This window comes from Crotalus tigris, unplaced genomic scaffold (assembly GCF_016545835.1).
Source record: "Crotalus tigris isolate CLP2741 ecotype Arizona unplaced genomic scaffold, ASM1654583v1 scf7180000017601.7605149639:7615979, whole genome shotgun sequence".
Classification (NCBI taxonomy): domain Eukaryota; kingdom Metazoa; phylum Chordata; class Lepidosauria; order Squamata; family Viperidae; genus Crotalus; species Crotalus tigris.
In genome coordinates, this window is record NW_024096505.1 from 6,574,540 (window position 1) to 6,592,516 (window position 17,977).

Below are 17,977 nucleotides of genomic sequence, written 5' to 3' on the forward strand. Positions count from 1 at the left end.
GACATTGTGCTAAATGTAGTCTACCAGATATAACTGAAACATAATTCCCAATAGACCAGCCAGTATGGCTAATAATGATGCTATGAATTATTATTTTTTTTGGAGAGAGAGAATAGCTTATAGGTGGCATGTTCAATTGGCTTGCAGTTGGGGATCAAACTGAACACCTACACCATACCCAACCTATGACGACTTCTCACAACAAACAAATTAATGCAGTTGAGAATGCTAGAGAAGTAAAATCCAAACCATCCTTTCCACTGGTCTGCCTCATCCAGCTTACCAGTTGTGCTGATGATTTTCTGAAAGGCTTGAATCTGCAAACAGATACAAATATTTCTTGAATTCTAATTTCCATACTTAGTGGTTACACTGGCCCAATTCAAATTTAAAAGCATATAAGATAAATTACTCTGATTTTTATAAATAAGCTACATTAATGAATCTCCCTTTAATAAAAAAAATTTTTCTTTTTGAAAAGAAAGATATAGAGTTTATTTCTTTCTATTTGATGTGATATAAAGTGATATAAAGCTGCTTTTAACTTGTCTGGGATATGTTGTTGATGCATTGTTAGATGTTGCAACATCAACTTCTGCTTCTGCAATAGCTGCTAAAATGGTTAGCAACTCTAAATATGAATTTTTGTTTTAAACTTACTAGTTAATATTTGCATGCGAGTCTCAACCCTAGATAAATGGGGATGGTTGAGATAAAAGCTGGCGACTTACCTCGTAAAAAGTTTGCCAAGAAAAAATTATAGAAAGGCTTTCAAATTAATCAGAAATGGTGCCAAATGGAAGGATCCCTGGCCACACAGTATGCAACAAGCTAGGAGGGAAGAGCAAGGATCTGCAGTGAGTAGTCAAAACATTAATAATGTGCCTGGGGTAAATCCAGCAGGAATCCCAGCTATTGAGGCAGGCATTGATAAAAGCAAGGATCTGTGCTGTACATTGGCATATTTGGTGGTATCATGGAATGTCTGAGGAATGAGTCAGGATAAATCATCAAACAGAAGATAACCTTTATCTCCTAAGCATTAGTGAACTACATTGTATAGATGATATCTATTTCCAGTCTGGGGACTTCACTATATATTACTTGGGATATGACATCAGAAAAATGAATGAAGCAGCATTATCACAAGCAAGAAACTTACCCAAGCAGTGTAAAACTTCCCAACAGTTAATTGTCACATTTTTTTATCATCCAAATCTGTCAAACTCCTCAAAATCATAGTTGTTCAGTCTATGCCCCAACAATTGATGCAGTGGAGTTTAAAATAGAGGATTTCTGCGCCAGCATTGAAAAAACTGGTGGAATTCATTGGTTCAATTTTTCCATGGAAATTGATTTTGAATTATGAATACCTGGTTCAAATAGCACCAGTGTGCTTATACACTTGGACCTCACCAAATAAACTGCACCGTGATAAGATCAACTGTGTCCTGTCTGGACTATCATTGGTCCAGTTCAGTCCTCCCTATCAAGATATACCCAGATGCTGATTGCAGTTCTGATCATGAATTGTTGGTGGCTAAGATCAGAGTTTTTATGCAACATCAAAAATACAAGGTCCCTGAAGAAGTTTAACATCACCAAAATCTCTTCTACATGTGCAATTGAGTTAAAAAATAGGTTTGAACTGCTGGATGTTGCTGAGAAGATGCCCAACAAATTGTAGCAAAAAAATTGACTATCCTTAAAACAGCAGTCCAACACATACCGTCCAAGAAGCCAGAGAAAAAGTGTAGGTGGCTCTCAGATAAAACCAGAATGGCCAAGTGAAGAAAAGCAGCCAAAACAGCGATCAAACAGGAAGCAAGGAGATTGAATGTGGATTTCTAAGGAGTAGCAAGGAAAGACAACATACCAGGACAATTGTTACAAGCAGCTAGAAAGGAATGCGTGAAGGTCCACATCAGGAAAGTAGTTGTGCAAGTCAAAAGGATTTGGGCACCATTTACTGCTCATAAAAGCATCATCAAAAACAACTGTCTTAACTAATAGGGAGACAGATGATGAGATAATACAGAAGAGTTTTATGCAGCAACAAAGTGGCCCAGACTCCTCAAGGTGATGAGAAAAAGGAAGCAGAAATAGAAGTAATCATCCTTCAGGAATAAGCGTGGGCAGTGAGCCAACTGTCAAAACAACAAAGACCCCATCTGTTGATACCATCTCCACAGAATTACTGAGGTCTATATCATCTACCACCATCAGAGCTTTGTGCCAGAAAATTTTGCAAACAAATGCATAGCCACAGGATTGGAAACAATTGGTTTTCATCCATTGCCAGAAAAGGGCAACTCCAAGGATTGCTCCAATTAGCAGATAATTGCCCTCATCCCTCACGCTAAGGGATGATCTTTAAGATAATAGAACAAATCTAATGCTAACCATTGACAGTGAATTATCAGATGTTCATACTGGATTCAATAGGGGTTTTGGCACTCGTGACATATTGCAAATCCATGCTGGATCATGGAAAAATCTCAATAATATCAAAAGTTCATCTACATAAGCTTTATTGAGTACAAGAAAGCTTTTGATTGTGTTAATCACCATAAGCTGTGCATAAATCTAGAAGATCAGAGTGTGCCAACCCATTTCATTATTTTTGTGCAATCACTATGCATAAATCAGGAGGTCAGTGTGCAAACACCACATGGAGACACAGATTAGTTCAAAATTTTATTTTTTTGTAAAATATATTAGCTGCCCATCTTATCACAAGGTAACTCTTCAAAATAGAAAAAGGAGTATGTCAAGGTTGTGTTCTTTCACCTTTCTTATTCTACCTACATGCCAAAGTGATCATGGTTGGAACTTGATGAATCGAAAATCAGTGTCAAGATTGAAGGAAGGTTTGTCAACAATATTCCATATGCTGATGACACAACTCTCAGAAATTAAGAGTCCTGAAACATCTGGTCAATAGGATTACAGAAGACAAGAAATTTGACCTCTTCCTAAACGTCAAAAAGACCAAGCTCATTGCATGTGATGGAATGTGCACTTGCAGCAGCAGAAGGGAAGGATCAGAACTTTCACAGAAAAAGACCTGGATCAAGAGACGGTGTAGTCCTAAGCTGGGGGAGTGGAAGAGGTTTGGGTAACCACACCATAGAATCTCTCTTGATTCTATCTAATAGCTTAGAAAGTTAACAGCTATAATTTGGCAAGACACAGTTTAAAGCACTCCATAGAAGTCTTTAAGACTTCTCTGTTTTAAAAGTGTAGTGTTTGTTATCACTTTATTGTTCAAATATTCTCCAATTCTTTGTACATTCACATGAAAATAAACCTTATTCAATATAGTCAGCATTAATCCAGAGAAGCAAGCATACTAGTAGGCTGTAAATGGTTGGAAAGAATATTCTCAAATAATGTATTAAATGGGAAATTCCATCTGACTATTGGTTGTAAGCAAATAAAGAATTGGATTTGATTGGATCTCAATGTTTTGTCTCTGGACTTAAGTCTGATATGACCACTTCAAAGAATGGAAATGTCAAAGTAACAAATGATAGTGAAGAGATCAAATGCATGCATGAATTCATTTTCCTTTGATCACAGATTGATCAAAGCAATGAATATGGTCCAGAAATAAAGCGTCAGATCACATTGTCACACAGCAGTGATGAGCATGAATCAAATACAAAAATGGTAGAACATCAGCCTAGCAATGCAGATTAGTCTGCACTCTTGAGTTTCCCATAGCTATCTGCAGTTGTGAAAACTGAACCATGAAAAAAGTAGATAGGAAGAATATTGAATAATTCAAGCTGTGGTGTTTTAAATGGCTCCTGCGCATTCCTTGAATGGCAAAAGGGACAAGCAATTACTGGCCATATAAAACCAGACATATCTTTGAAAGATAAAATCTCAAAATTGCACCTTACTTTGACCATATCATGCAGCCATCTCACTAAAAAAGCCAATTATGCTTGGATGGTCAACAATAAAAAAATCATGGGGCTAAACACCATCAAAACTGACATCAACAAGAGCATAAAACAACTGAAAGAAGCCATACAAGACTGGAAAATGTGGAGAAAACTAGTCCATAGAATTGCTGAGAATTGACACAATTGAACAGATAAGATAATTATGTCTGTTAGCAGATATTTAATATTTTTAGTCAAGAGATTTAAATTAAAGGATATAGCTGAGTGAAAAAGAAAGCTTCTACAAATTGTTTCATTATACTTAAACCTGTTCAGAAATGAATACTAAAGTTTATAAATTAATGCAGGATCAAGTAATGTAGAATAATACACGAATACCATGATATCCAGAGATGCTATCCACTGATTATTACATGAGATCTCATGAGACTTCAGCCATTTAAAATAAGGGAAAATACTTTAAATTGTATAATAGCATCATTGCTTGTAAAATGTTATAGTATGTAGTAGTATGAAAGAACAGTTTTCTCTTTTTTTGGCATTCAGCAATTAGAATTTGCTTCAATTCATACTGTCTTTTGTATTAAGAAATATGTTTTATTGCTGCCATGAAATAAAACATATTTGATCTTGATGAAATAAATGGTTATCAAAGCTGTTAGCAAACCCGTTATTATTGCAGTATAGGCCTCTTCCTCCCAATTCTTGGGTTTAGTATGCAAAACATTATGCAAATGATTGACACATTAAAAAGTGATTTGAATTGCTTAATCTATAGGTTGTTTTTTTTTTAAAGTAATTTGGAAATACAGCAATTATAACATTCAAAATTCCTCCTGGTTCAATCCAAGCTTTTCTCCTTGGTTATTAAAAAAAAAAAAAACCCCAACACCCCTCTTTGGATCCCAACCATGATATATGCAGTAACCAAAGTATTAAAATTTGCTTAGAATTGCTATAATGAATGCTTGTTGCATATCAGAAATTGATGTATTCTAATGGTGGGTTAAAAAAACTTCCCACAACTCTTGATCAAGAGGCATAGTAAAAGACCCCTGAGCTTCAGCACAGTGTGAAGCTGCAGCTTCTCCAGTCCAGCCACAGCCTCTCAGGAAGCTCCCAACAGCATGGGGTGAAGGTGAAACATCCTGGGAGGGTCTATGACAACTCTCCGCTGCCAACTTGTTGCAGCCAATTTGCTGTGGCCAACTCACCGCGGGACAACTCACCCTGGCCAACTTGCAGCAGAACAAGAGTTACATTAATATTGAACAAATAGTGGAATAGAATCATTAAAGAAGGATGCCAAAGGAGGGACACAATGAAATGTGAATGACAAAAATTAAAATATTTTTTAAATTAAATTGAACTGTTGAATTGTCCCGGGAGTTGTCCTGTTGCGAGTTGGCCATGGAAAGTTGACTGTGGCGAATTGGCCACAGCGAGTTGTCCCGCGGCGAGTTGACTGTGGTGGGTTGTCCCATTCCGTCCCACAAAGCTCCAACTGCCTCAGGAAACTCCAGTAGCACAGCACAAAGCTGCAGCCCAGTAGCATAGCCCTAGCTGCCCCAGCCCAGTTGCTTTGTTGCCCTGTACTCTGCCATCCCAGCTGACCTTTGCTGTCTTTTTGCTCCTATTGCTCATAAGATGTGGTTGCCCTGACCTTTTGCAAGGCAGCTTGCTGGCCACACGAGGCCATCTTCTCCAGCTGGTACAAGGAAACTAGCATGCATGATTGTGGAAAGAAAATGTTGTGCAGCCCACAGTGGCCTCTCAAAGAACCAGATCAGTTGTGCTTGGTCATAGCTGGAAGAAGACAATGACCGCCAGCTAGAACAGCAGGGGCCATGGCATGTACGGGCCAAAAGAGCATATATGGGGGAAGTGGATGAGGAAAGTTGAAGTGCTTCTGCAGTCTTAAATTGCCAAGTTCCCGAATTTTGAATTTGTGGACAGCGGGGTTGCTGCAATAGCTGTAGCTTTTAAGACTTGTTCAGCACCATCATAACTTTGAATAGTTGTTGAACTAAAGGTCGTAAGTTGAAGACTATCTGTAATTTCTCATGGAACCCCTCAGGTTCTTGCAAAATCTTGCAAGAGTTCTGCAAAATAGTTTGATAGCTCTGTTCTAAAACATATACATTCATCTATTTTCTTAAGTATTCGATCATATTGTCAATTATGCAAATTCAGTTGTTTATTTTGAATTGTAACTACTTTGAAGCAAAATGAAGAACTTTAGAATGAATTTCTAAACAAACTTTTTGGCAGACGTGTAAACTTTGAACATTTCTTAAACAGCATCTGCTGAGAAAGAGGCAATCAAGAATATGTACTCTAAGGTAATGGATGCATATGGACTCCTAGGAGTCTTAAGATTAAATCTTGGTAAGTACCTTCTGTTTTTTTATCTGGGAAATTGTCTGTTTTTTCACTTTAGAAAAATAATGGTTGTTAGAATTTCTTTGAGATTGCTCTTGATGTCTTTTGTAAGTTAGTATTTTCACATTTCGGAGAAGTTAAGTAATTTTGTTTGTACACCAAGATGTTATTGAATGAGTTGAAAATCAATTACTAAAAAATTTATATACTGAGTAATTATTTTAAAATAATTCAGTTCTATACTGAAAGAGTAAAACAACAAAGTATTTTTTCTTGAAGTATAGTAATCAGTTACTTAATTTATTACAGGAGATACATTACTGCATTATTTAGTACTTGTCACAGGATGCATGTCCGTTGGAAAAATTCAAGATTCTGAAGTTTTTCGTGTTACTTCCACTGATTTGATATCACTAAGAACTGATCCTTCAGATGAGGAACGTGTCTCTGAAGTGCGCAAAGTCTTGAATTCAGGAAACTTTTATTTTGCTTGGTCTTCTACTGGAGTCAGTTTAGATCTTAGTCTGAATGCTCATCGTAACATGCAAGAAGAAACCACTGATAATAGGTTTTTCTGGTGAGTTTTGTTTTAAAAGATCTATTTGTTATGTTAGGTTACGTAGCTGCATTATGAAATGTCTCGTGATTTTTACATATCCTCTTTTAAAAAATTGTCACTTTCTTTTTTCTTAAAGCAATATATTATTTTTAAAAAATCAGACCTTGCAGTGATGGTTGAAGCAAATTTTCTTGATCATTTAGTCTCTATGTATGGGGAGAAACACAAATCTGTGGGTTTTAAACATTTACCAAAAAAAAAATATAGGCACAGTTTAAAGCACTCCACAGAAGTCTTTAAGACTTCTCTGATTTAAATGTGTAGTCTTTTGTTATCACTTTATTGTTCAAATATTCTCCAATTCTTTGTATATTCACATTAAAATAAACCTTATTCATTATACTCAGTATTAATCTGGAGAAGCAAGCATACTAGTAGGCTGTAAATGGTTGGAAAAAATATTCTCAAGTAATGTGTTAAATGGGAAATTCCATCTGCTATTTTCATTTAAGCTTTCTCTGTAAGTTTTCATTTGAAATGCCTAATGAAATTTTCGTAAATTCTGAAATTTGTTGAATGTAATTTATTGAGTCTAATTTATAAAATATTGTTCGACATAGAAATATCTGAAATGTTTTGAATTTTATTCAAATGTACATTTTTAAGTCTGAATGATTTTTATATTTTCCTCCTATTTTCCTAAATTCACATATTGGAATTATTTTTATACATACATGGTTTATATATTGGTTTAAATTTAATTTTGGAATTAAATTAAGTTCCTTAATTTTCCGATAGGAATCAATCATTGCATTTGCATCTGAAACATTATGGAGTGAAGTGTGATGACTGGTTATTACGACTCATGTGTGGAGGAGTGGAGATTAGAACTATTTATGCAGCTCACAAACAAGCAAAGGCTTGCATTGTTTCTCGACTAAGCTGTGAGCGAGCTGGGACCAGATTTAATGTTCGAGGAACAAATGATGATGGCCATGTAGCCAATTTTGTTGAAACAGAGCAGGTATGATAAGGGTTTAACTATTAATTTAATTAGACTATGTAAATTGGGAATTTTTCTGTAGGTGATAGCAATCAAACTATATCTGCAAAAGACACATTGTATGGTTTTTGTCATAATAGTATGGATTTGAAATCACAGGGCATAGAAACAAAATCTGTCTTATTATTATTTTTAGATTTCTGTATAAATTTGCCCTTTAAAACAATGATTCTCAATGCATACACTAGGAAGGGAGATTATTGAATGTATGTTGCACAAGATTTGGCACTATAGCCATTTTTCGAATAAGTAAACAAGCCAAGAGTTGCAGCTCAGGATTGAATTGTGGTACTTGATACTCTCTGAGCTTCGTTGTTTTTTTGCAGACATTTTATTATCCAACTAGGTAACTAAAAGGGAATGGAATTTTGTCTGTAATACACAGCAGCTTGCCCTGTCACTGTTGGTGGGGATATTGTTTTCTCCTTGGTAGCTCTTGAGTTAGTAGTTACTTTATTAGGGTACTATTTGTTTGTCTAGTGTTAATCGTGGTGTTAATCCCTATTTATCTGGGTGTTGATTAGTGGCAAGGAGGTGTTCTGGTATTTTTGTTTCCTTTTTAGCTTTGGGTAATGAAACCTTGAAAACAACCAACCTCATAGAACACCAAGGACTGCACATGGGAGAAATTGCCATAACCTAACAGAGGAGCCTGAAGAATAATGATTATCTGCATTTTAAATAACTGTTCAATGTTAATTTCATTTTAATCCATAGAATGCACTTTCTCAAGTGTTAAAATTTAAATATGCAGAACTGTGGAAGAATATGTAAAAACCAAAAGAAAAACCCTGCCTTGTTATTTGTTTTAAGACAAATTAATACAATAAATATATGTCCAACAGGTGATATTTCTAGATGAATGTGTGTCTTCTTTTATACAAATTCGTGGATCTATTCCATTATTTTGGGAGCAACCTGGCTTACAGGTATGAAGGGTATCATTTTTCCATTTCCATTTCCTGTAATAATTGAATAAACTATTTAGAGGGCGGGTAGCTAATACATTCTAGAAGAAATGATCTCTGTTTGGAGACTGCAGGAAACACAGTTGTTTAAATTGTCAGATTTATTGTTTAGGAAGACATCAGACTTGCTTCTGTCTTGCTTATTTGTACCTCAAGTGATTTTGAAAGAGCTTTCCTCTTTGAATGTTTTGTATTTTAACACCTATAATACCCAGCCAGGATTTAGGGAGCACTGAGTTGAGGAACTTCTTACAAGAATCTCAAATATTGGAAAATAAAGATTAGAAGTCTCAGTCCTGACAAGACTGAGTGGCTATAGTTGCTCACCCTGTTTCCCCCCCCACACACACACCTTGAAGGTTTTTTACCTTTGGACTTGGGTGGGCTACCACTTCCCCAATTGAAATTTGGTGTTGGAGAAAACTGCTAAGAATTCCATGGAAAACCAGGAAAATAAGTCATAGAACAAATTCAGAACTCTCATTGAAGACACAAATTACTGTCTCTAGCTTCAGATTATCATATTTTGGGCAGTTCATACAGTTCAACTGCAGCAAGATGGATGGACTTGATTCCAGTGGAAATGGGTAGAAATTTCAGTAGTTTAGAAATAAAATTTGCTGAATCTAAATGTTTTTCTGAATGAAGAAATGAATCCAAATTCAAAATAATTAAATCACTTTTCTGTTTCAGGTTGGATCTCACCGTGTCAGAATGTCAAGAGGGTTTGAAGCAAATGCACCAGCCTTTGACAGGTAAAATTATTTTTTCTAGAAGAATGGATTTATTTCTAATTTTAATATCATGTATCTTCACAATAAGTGATTAATCTCAGTGGAACTAAAGCAAACCTAAAGATTAACTCATGCATTGTTGAACTCTGATTAAACATTTTGTAACATATAATTTATATTAGGATTTTAATTGTTTAAACGCAATCATAATTTTTCTGCTGAGTAATGAATCCATGTCAAAAGTAAGTTTTGTTATAAGCTGTTATAAGCTTTGCCTTAAAAGATTACAATTCTTTTGTAAAGTTTCCATTTAATTTCACCCACACTACACAATTGGAAATGGAAAAAAGCTTCAGATTTCTGCTTGGTAGTAGCTAAAGATTAAGAGCATCTTCCACTCAGATGTTTAAAGTTGCTAGATTTTTACCAATCTCAGAGATAACAGACCTTTTTCACTTTGCAGGCATTTTCATACTCTTAAAAATATATATGGTAATCAGATAATTGTGAATCTTCTTGGTTCAAAAGAAGGAGAGCATATGCTTAGCAAAGCTTTTCAGGTAAGAATATTGTAACTTACTAAATCTGCCATTCTGACAATATTGATCAAGTTCTACAGTATCAAACTCTTACATTCATAAAGATAGAACAATCGGATGACCTTGCAACTCATTTCTGTGTAACACGTGAATAATTTTTTCTCTCTGATACCAATAAGATTGTCTTTTGTGTTTTTAAAAAATAAGCGAAACTTGAAAGTATAAACCAATTAAAATTAGTCCTATATTAATATTAAAACAATATATTAATAATCTAAAATTATGTTTAAAATCATGGCAATGAATTAACACTGATTTTATAGAAAAAAAATCAGATCTTAATAAATGACAGATGAAATATCAGTAGTAATATGTCAGAAATTCCACTAAAGCATCTTGATATTCAAAAAGTATCTTACACTAATTTTAATAGAAGCATGGTATTTTATCTAGAACTTATTAAAATGTTCATTTACAACTATTAGTAATAAAGCCAAACAGTTAAAATAACAGTTGCTGGCAGCATTGTATTTTTACAAGATTTCACTGGCATCTGTCTACTGTTTCAGACGCTGACTTGTTTGTCTTTTCTTCTGCCATCTCTACAGAGCCACTTGAAGGCATCTGAACATGCTAATGACATCAAAATGGTAAATTTTGACTATCATCAAATGGTGAAAGGTGGAAAAGTAGAAAAGCTGCATAGTGTTCTTAAGCCGCAGATCCAGAAATTCTTTGAATGTGGATTTTTTTATTTTGATGGAAAAGAAGTTAAAAGGTTTGGTTATTTGACTTCTGTTAATTTGCAGATAGAAAATTATATTTTGCTTTTGCCATAATAATGCAGTTTATCCTGAGCTGTCTTTTTCCATTACTGCAGTATAAATGGTGAAAGTCATTGTGACCTATCACTTTTGCACAAATGTGTGTGAAGTAACACTTTACCTTTAGTGTCCAGATTAACATTTTATGAGAGATTCTAGTTTATATGCGGATCATTTAATATTCTTCTTGTGTTTGGTGCAGTTCACAGAGTGGTACTATAAGAACAAACTGCTTGGATTGTCTAGATAGAACAAATAGTGTGCAAGCATTTATTGGCTTAGAGGTAAGAACCTAATTGTATTCCACAATTATAGTTTGGGGAAAAAACATTGAAATTAATATTAATTGAATGATATATCTTAAATATTAAATCATCTTATAAGAGAATGAATTATTTTTTCCATTTTATTTTTCGTTTTTGTAAGACAATAAATCATGACATACAAGTTTAATAAATTAATCTTATTGTTGAGCAAATCATAACAATACAGGTTTCCAGTCCTTTATTTTCCTTGTAGAGTTAAGTTTCCATTTCAGAGTTAATAGATCTATACAAATTTATACAATTACTTTATTGGAAGCAACAGTTAACTAAAAAAAGTTCCTGCTACAAACATTCCTAATACTGACATTTAAGGAACCAAACGCCTACAGTCAGAGTCTGAAAATATCAACAAATAATACACAATATAAAAATCTCCCTGAATACATTTTTCACAAGCTTATTTTTTTGTTAACCTCTTCTTTTAACAGCCATCTATTGAAGGAATTGTGATTAGAGAAAGAACTATGTCATAAAAAGTATCTTGAACATGCTTTAAAAAAAGCATCCTGTGAAAGTCTCAGTAGAGAAGAACTTGCCAATGCAATATAGCAATATTAAAACATTTATTAAAATATTAAAACCTTTGGAGTATGAAAGTATTTGCAATATCATGGGGGGGGGACATATCATGGAGAGTCCTGCTAAATTTGAGGAGTAGAAGATAGGATTAGGCTTTCAGTGGACAACCAGATGTAATAGTACATATTTTAATTAATATATATATGGAGGTTAACTTTTCTACTTATTTATTTGTCTCCTACATCCATATGCATACTATCAAACACATCTACTGGCATGTTCATCATTGTCTCAGCATTTTTTAAATTATACGGTACCCAGGTTTCTATTTGCAGATGGTCCCAATTCTTCACGATAATCTTAATCTCAAACCTTGATTTGGAATACATGGGAATACATTCTTTTTGAATTATTAAGCAGACATTCTTTTTGAATTATTAAGCAGACATCCTTTTTGAATTATTAAGTAGACACATGGCTGCTTTGCAAACTATTCTCCATTTTATCCATCTCTTGGTGTCCAGAGTTGTTTCTTATGTCCCAGGTGGCAAATTCCTAATTGGCATTTGTAAATGATATTTTGAAATCCATATCAAACCTACTTTCTGATTCTGACAGGGCTAAGAGTGAGGCACTGGCCCAAAGTCATCCATCTGGCTTTGTGTTTAATACAGGAGTAGAACTCAGTTCCCTGGTTTCTAGTCATAGAACCCTAGGGTTGGAAGGAACCTTGGAGGTCCTAGTCCAGAGCTCTACCCAAGGCAGGAGTCCTTATACCATCCCAGACAAATGGTTGTCCAATCTTTTCTTTAAAATCTCCAGCGATGGAGCACCCACAACTCCTGGAGGCAAATTTTTCCATTGATTAATCGTTCTTACTATCAGGAAATTCCTCCTTATTTCCAGGTTGAATCTTCCTCCGATGAGCTTCCACCTATAAGTCTGGAGCCTTAACCACTGCCTAAGCTGGCTTGTGTTCATTCTGTCTAAAATAAATAAGGCGGGAAAGAAGAAGAAGAATATAATTTTTGTAGGACAGGAACATAAGCTTTTGTTCATCTTACTCTGTAGATCTTCCTGTCATTGCTAATTGTAATTATAATCACAATTATATATTCTATGATTAGAATATACTGTTTTCTATACATTTTAGAAGCAGATTAAATAACAGTTTTATAAGATTGCTCAAAAGCTTTTTTTAAATTAAATTGGTCAATATTGATTAAATTAACTTTTTCATTACTTCGTTATAGATGCTAACAAAACAATTAGAAGTTTTAGGCTTAGCTGAAAAACCTCAGCTGGTTACTCGATTCCAGGAAGTTTTTCGGTCAATGTGGTCTGTTAATGGTGACTCGGTCAGTAAAATATATGCTGGAACTGGAGCTCTTGAAGGAAAAGCAAAGGTAATATTTTAATAGTAAATTCACTATTGTTATTTATTGGTATCTTAACTCTCTGGATCTTTCCTGTATTTTGGACTACTATATATTGTAATCCCAGTGAAGTCTTGCATTTATCCTCGAGTTAGGATATTTGACAATTTCAACCTCTTTTAGTCCTTTTTTCTGTAGTTTTTTATCTTTATTATTTAGAAATCATATAAATGACTCTGTTATAAAAACTAATATTTGTCTTGTTTTCCCCTGTTTTTTGGTATATTTTGCAGATAATCTTATATATTTAGCTCCTTAATGTCCATGACTAACCACATTAGATATATGTTTTATTAAATAGCTGTCAGAGAGCTGCAAATGGTTCTATATAATTAGAATAGTCAAGCTAAAAGTTTCATATAGCTTGTCTCTTCCTGAGTTGCCTGTATGTTGTATATGAAGACTAAATTAGTAGATATATTTTTACTTATAGATTTCTATGTATTTTGTCTCTGACTGTTCAGAAACTTACATCATCATTAAATTAAGAAAAACAGCATATTGTATTACATTTTCATTGCATGAATGAAGATTAACTTTTTCAAAGTTAAAACTTGAAATATTCTTTCAATTTTTTTTCTACTGTAATCTTTCACATCTTGACTAATCTTTCTTTTGCTTTTCTCTTGGTTCATTTCTATTGCCTGATATGTAATTGGTGAGTGTAATTCTTGAATATTGTCAAATATTCTGCATTCTGTTTAAAAATACTTACATATACCAGACTTAAGGAAACAAAATGGTAAGATTTGATACAAACTCTTGTTTACTTTTTTCAAGGGTAGCTTTCTCTTTAGGATACATTTTATTGTTTAAAAGCCAGTGTTGGATTGTTATTTCAGACCTCAAAAGTTAGCATAGAATTAATGCAGTATAAATACTTTTAGTTTAAAAAACATTTGCTTCCAACAATTTCTACCCCCCTGCCCAAGGATTTGTTACAAATGTTAATATGCTATATTAAAAAACATAAAAGTAAAGCAATTAAAAACTTATTAGAGAAAAAAAGGTTGAGATAAAATGAAGCAATACAATGCTCTATAGGACATTTTATATTGGCAGAACTATGCATGGGCAAATAACTCACAGCTGAAATTTCTCTTAGTAATAAATTAGGCTGAAATGTTATAATGCCTATGCTTTCATAACTTACACTTTATTTAATTTAACAGTGACCCTGAAACATGGCAAAATATCTAGAAGATATTTTTGCATCCATTTCAGAGAGTGTTCAGTTGTGAAGTATAGAATATTTTGAAAAATAAATCTTGGGAATTGGAAGATGTTATTTTATCCTGCATACTGGATAGGCAACCTGATGCCTTCCATTTCTAAAATAAATATATTTTTGTTGGGTTACAATTATCACAGTCTTTTTCCATTAGTCATGATGGCTAGGAACAATGAAATTTGAAATTAAAAAACTGCAGCTTGTTATGCTGCCCGTGTAGCAAATCACTTGTTTAAAAAAAAATTTCCTCTATCTTCCTTCTTTCTAAATTTTAAATTATGATTTGAACACAGTATATACAGAAACGTAGATAGATGCATATGCATTACAAATGTACTGTAAATACCTATTTGTTTTTGAGTTCTAAAACAGTTGAATGTATCAGCAGTGTATTGTCAGTAACTAGTGATTTTGCCATCTGAGCAGGATAATCAGTATCTTACTCTATAATATTGCAGTTTTGTGTGAGCAACTCTATTGTTAATATGTTTACAGGAAATTAATATTTGTTTAAGAAATTTGATTAGATGAAATAAATCTTCACAAAAGCAAGGGTTCTGTCCATTTATGAAATCAGAGCCACTATTTGTTTTCCATAGTTGCGTGCCCCCCCCCCTTTTTTTTTTCTTGGGACGAGTAGGCTCCGAGTACAATATGATATCTCCTAAAATTCACCCAATCTTTCAAAAACATCTGGGTATGAATTTAATCTTTAAAAGATAGTATTAGTTGAGATGCTGCAGAGATATCCATTTGATAAGCCATTCCCTATTCCTCAAATGTTGTTCTACCTTATATGGCAATTTCAGAAATATGTAGCATTTGGAACACTGATCTTTACTTTCTCAATAATTTAACACGTTATAAATTAACTACTAACGATACTATACAGATTACCTCAAAATTTGTTTGAGTTCCTAACAATAACTTTTCACTCAGTAATTGAAAGAATGTTTCTTATTGTGCTTATGTCTAATTGAGATTCTATTATCAATACCCACTAAACCAAGACATCAAATTTTGAGGACAGAATTAAACACATCCATGAATAAACTATCCACGTTTATCTGATGCAGTTTGCAATGTCCATATTCTGTGCTGCTTGTAACAATATGAATTGTACATGCCCTCACAGAGTATTCTTTATTTATTGCAATTGTTTTTCCAATGTGTTTTATCTCCAAGGAGGAAGTAGCCCATCTCGGCTTCCTTTTTTTGGACTTTACACTAAACAGTTCAGTTCCCCATTCTTTTCCATGTAAATTTTCATTTTCATGTCATCTTACATTTACTGTGCAAAGTTCAACAAAACACTGCTGCCAGAGCCATAACTAAAGGAGTCCTACAGATTTTCATTTTTTAAAAAATCAATTCTGTGTCCTGTAAATTTAGTTATAACCCTAATAAGGCACCATGATAGTTCAGAACTCACCTGTCACTTTCGACTGTAGTTCAGTGATAATTTTAGAGCCTCAAACTGAAACATATTATTTACCTATTTACTATTAATGGACTGTTCAGAAACAATGTTTTTATATGGGATGCGGAATCACTTCAGGACTTTCTTTAACTGTGGAACTTTTCCCCTCCCAAGAAAACCAAAATATTATAAGTGGCACATGGGTTTTCTTTTGTGCAATGTAATGTTCATTTCAATTTTTGTTAATATCTTCCTCGACTTGCAGTTAAATATATCCTAAATTTCTTTTCCTGCTTCTTCTAATTTCCTGCAGTATTACTTTGTAATACCAGTGCCATAGTGAGACTAAAGGTGTCCATTCTGATTGGACACATTTATTTCTTCTTCAGAAAGCCCATATATTCAAACAAAACCACTTCTGACAATATGTAGCATGTAACAAACTTTAGCTTTAGGCAACCTGAAATAAACCATCTTTATTCAGCTAAGCAAAAGGGCAAGAGTGAAATGAAAGATAGTTTGAGAGAACATGCAGCGTTCTCTCGGGAGTGAGGGGAGCAAATTCACACAAGTGGGGTAAATGTAAAAAAAGGAGATGAAATACATAAAGATATAACATCACCGTGAGGGAAAAAAGTGGAATACCATTGCCTTCCTCTCTTCTCCAATGCAAGCAGAATCCTACTAAGAAAAAGTCTGAAAATAACCAGTTGCAACTCAGAAGAATAGTTTCTATAGCATATGCTAAATAAATAGCTTAGTAATAAAAGGGTATTTTACTTTTCATAAATGCAAGATGTGCATGACTACTCTGTAATTTTTGTCACATCCATTTAGATAAGTTTTTGGTTATCTAAGTATTTTTTGTTTGTCTTTGATCTTATCCCAGCATAAAATGTATTGATTTGCAAATTTGTGATAACTGAGTTTAATACTCCATGAAAACTAATTTATTTAATAGAAGACTGTAAATTGGTTTAAAACCACATTATGTGTATTTGCTAAGTTTATATAAATAGCTTATAAAATATTTATACATTTTCCTCCCTACCAGGCTGGGAAGCTGAAGGATGGTGCACGTTCTGTGACTAGAACAATTCAAAACAACTTTTTTGATAGCTCAAAGCAGGAAGCTATTGATGTTTTGCTCTTGGGCAATACTCTAAATAGTGATTTAGCAGACAAAGCACGGGCTCTCTTAACCACCAGCAGTTTACGTGGTATGTATTTCTAGATTCTTAATATGTATGGCTGCTAATAAAACTGGCTGCATCCAAAGTTTCACTTCTTCATGTGGAAGATACAGTAAGCTGCCTAAAGTCAATTTAGAGTTGGGCAGCACCAAAATCTAAAGAAATGAAATATCCTTTTTGCAAGAGCATTGTGTGAAAAAAAAAAAGACAAAACCAAAATACGTTCTTCTTGCAAACATTTTGTACAAATATGAGAACTGCTTTATAATCCATGCACTGTATTATTTCAGTACACAGATTCATACTATTATATAAATTATTTATTTAAATAATTGGCTATGCTTTGGTTAGATTATTTTTGAGAACCTCAGAAAATAAAGGAATCCCACATTTATTATATCTCAAGTGTATGTATGAATAGATTATATAAAAATCCCATTTCTCCAGCAAATCTAACTGCTGTTTGCAACTCCCTGTACATAACAACTATTTATACTTGTACTTTAAAGTATAAATGTCTACATTCTGGTTCTGGAAGTCAATAATAAGTTTAATTAATTAAATTTGCAGGTATTTTAGAGTTACATGACATATAGATTACATATTATGTGCAAAATTCTGTAAAAGGTTAGGAAATTGTGTTTGTATAGTAATTTTTTCTAACTTTTAAACATTGTGTAAGGTATCCTGGAAACCTTCCAATAAAATTTGGTAACATCTAACTGTTCATTTAATTCATTTTCTTTCCTTTCTTATTGCATCCATAGTTTCAGAGCAAACTTTGCAATCAGGTAGAGTATAGCACCCATAATTGTCAATATATGGAATGATAATCAATGTTAAATTATTTTTGTTTTCTTAAAATGCAT

At 33.6% G+C, this 17,977-nt stretch overlaps 1 protein-coding gene across 9 annotated transcripts in view; it reads left to right on the top strand.

Annotated features, from left to right (window-relative positions):
• The window catches only part of SYNJ1 (synaptojanin 1), a 55,734-nt gene that overhangs the window by 4,064 nt on the left and 33,693 nt on the right, over positions 1-17,977 (top strand). For 7 of the 9 annotated variants that reach the window (XM_039319245.1, XM_039319227.1, XM_039319277.1 and 4 more), the window contains 11 exons: positions 6,216-6,302; positions 6,606-6,873; positions 7,654-7,879; positions 8,764-8,847; positions 9,580-9,641; positions 10,084-10,180; positions 10,768-10,937; positions 11,186-11,267; positions 13,082-13,234; positions 16,970-17,135; positions 17,876-17,899. In XM_039319245.1, the coding sequence (XP_039175179.1) occupies positions 6,216-6,302; positions 6,606-6,873; positions 7,654-7,879; positions 8,764-8,847; positions 9,580-9,641; positions 10,084-10,180; positions 10,768-10,937; positions 11,186-11,267; positions 13,082-13,234; positions 16,970-17,135; positions 17,876-17,899 (1,419 nt within the window). The remainder of the gene's footprint in view (positions 1-6,215; positions 6,303-6,605; positions 6,874-7,653; positions 7,880-8,763; positions 8,848-9,579; positions 9,642-10,083; positions 10,181-10,767; positions 10,938-11,185; positions 11,268-13,081; positions 13,235-16,969; positions 17,136-17,875; positions 17,900-17,977) is intronic. The other 2 variants (XM_039319260.1, XM_039319269.1) reach the window with 2 other exon arrangements.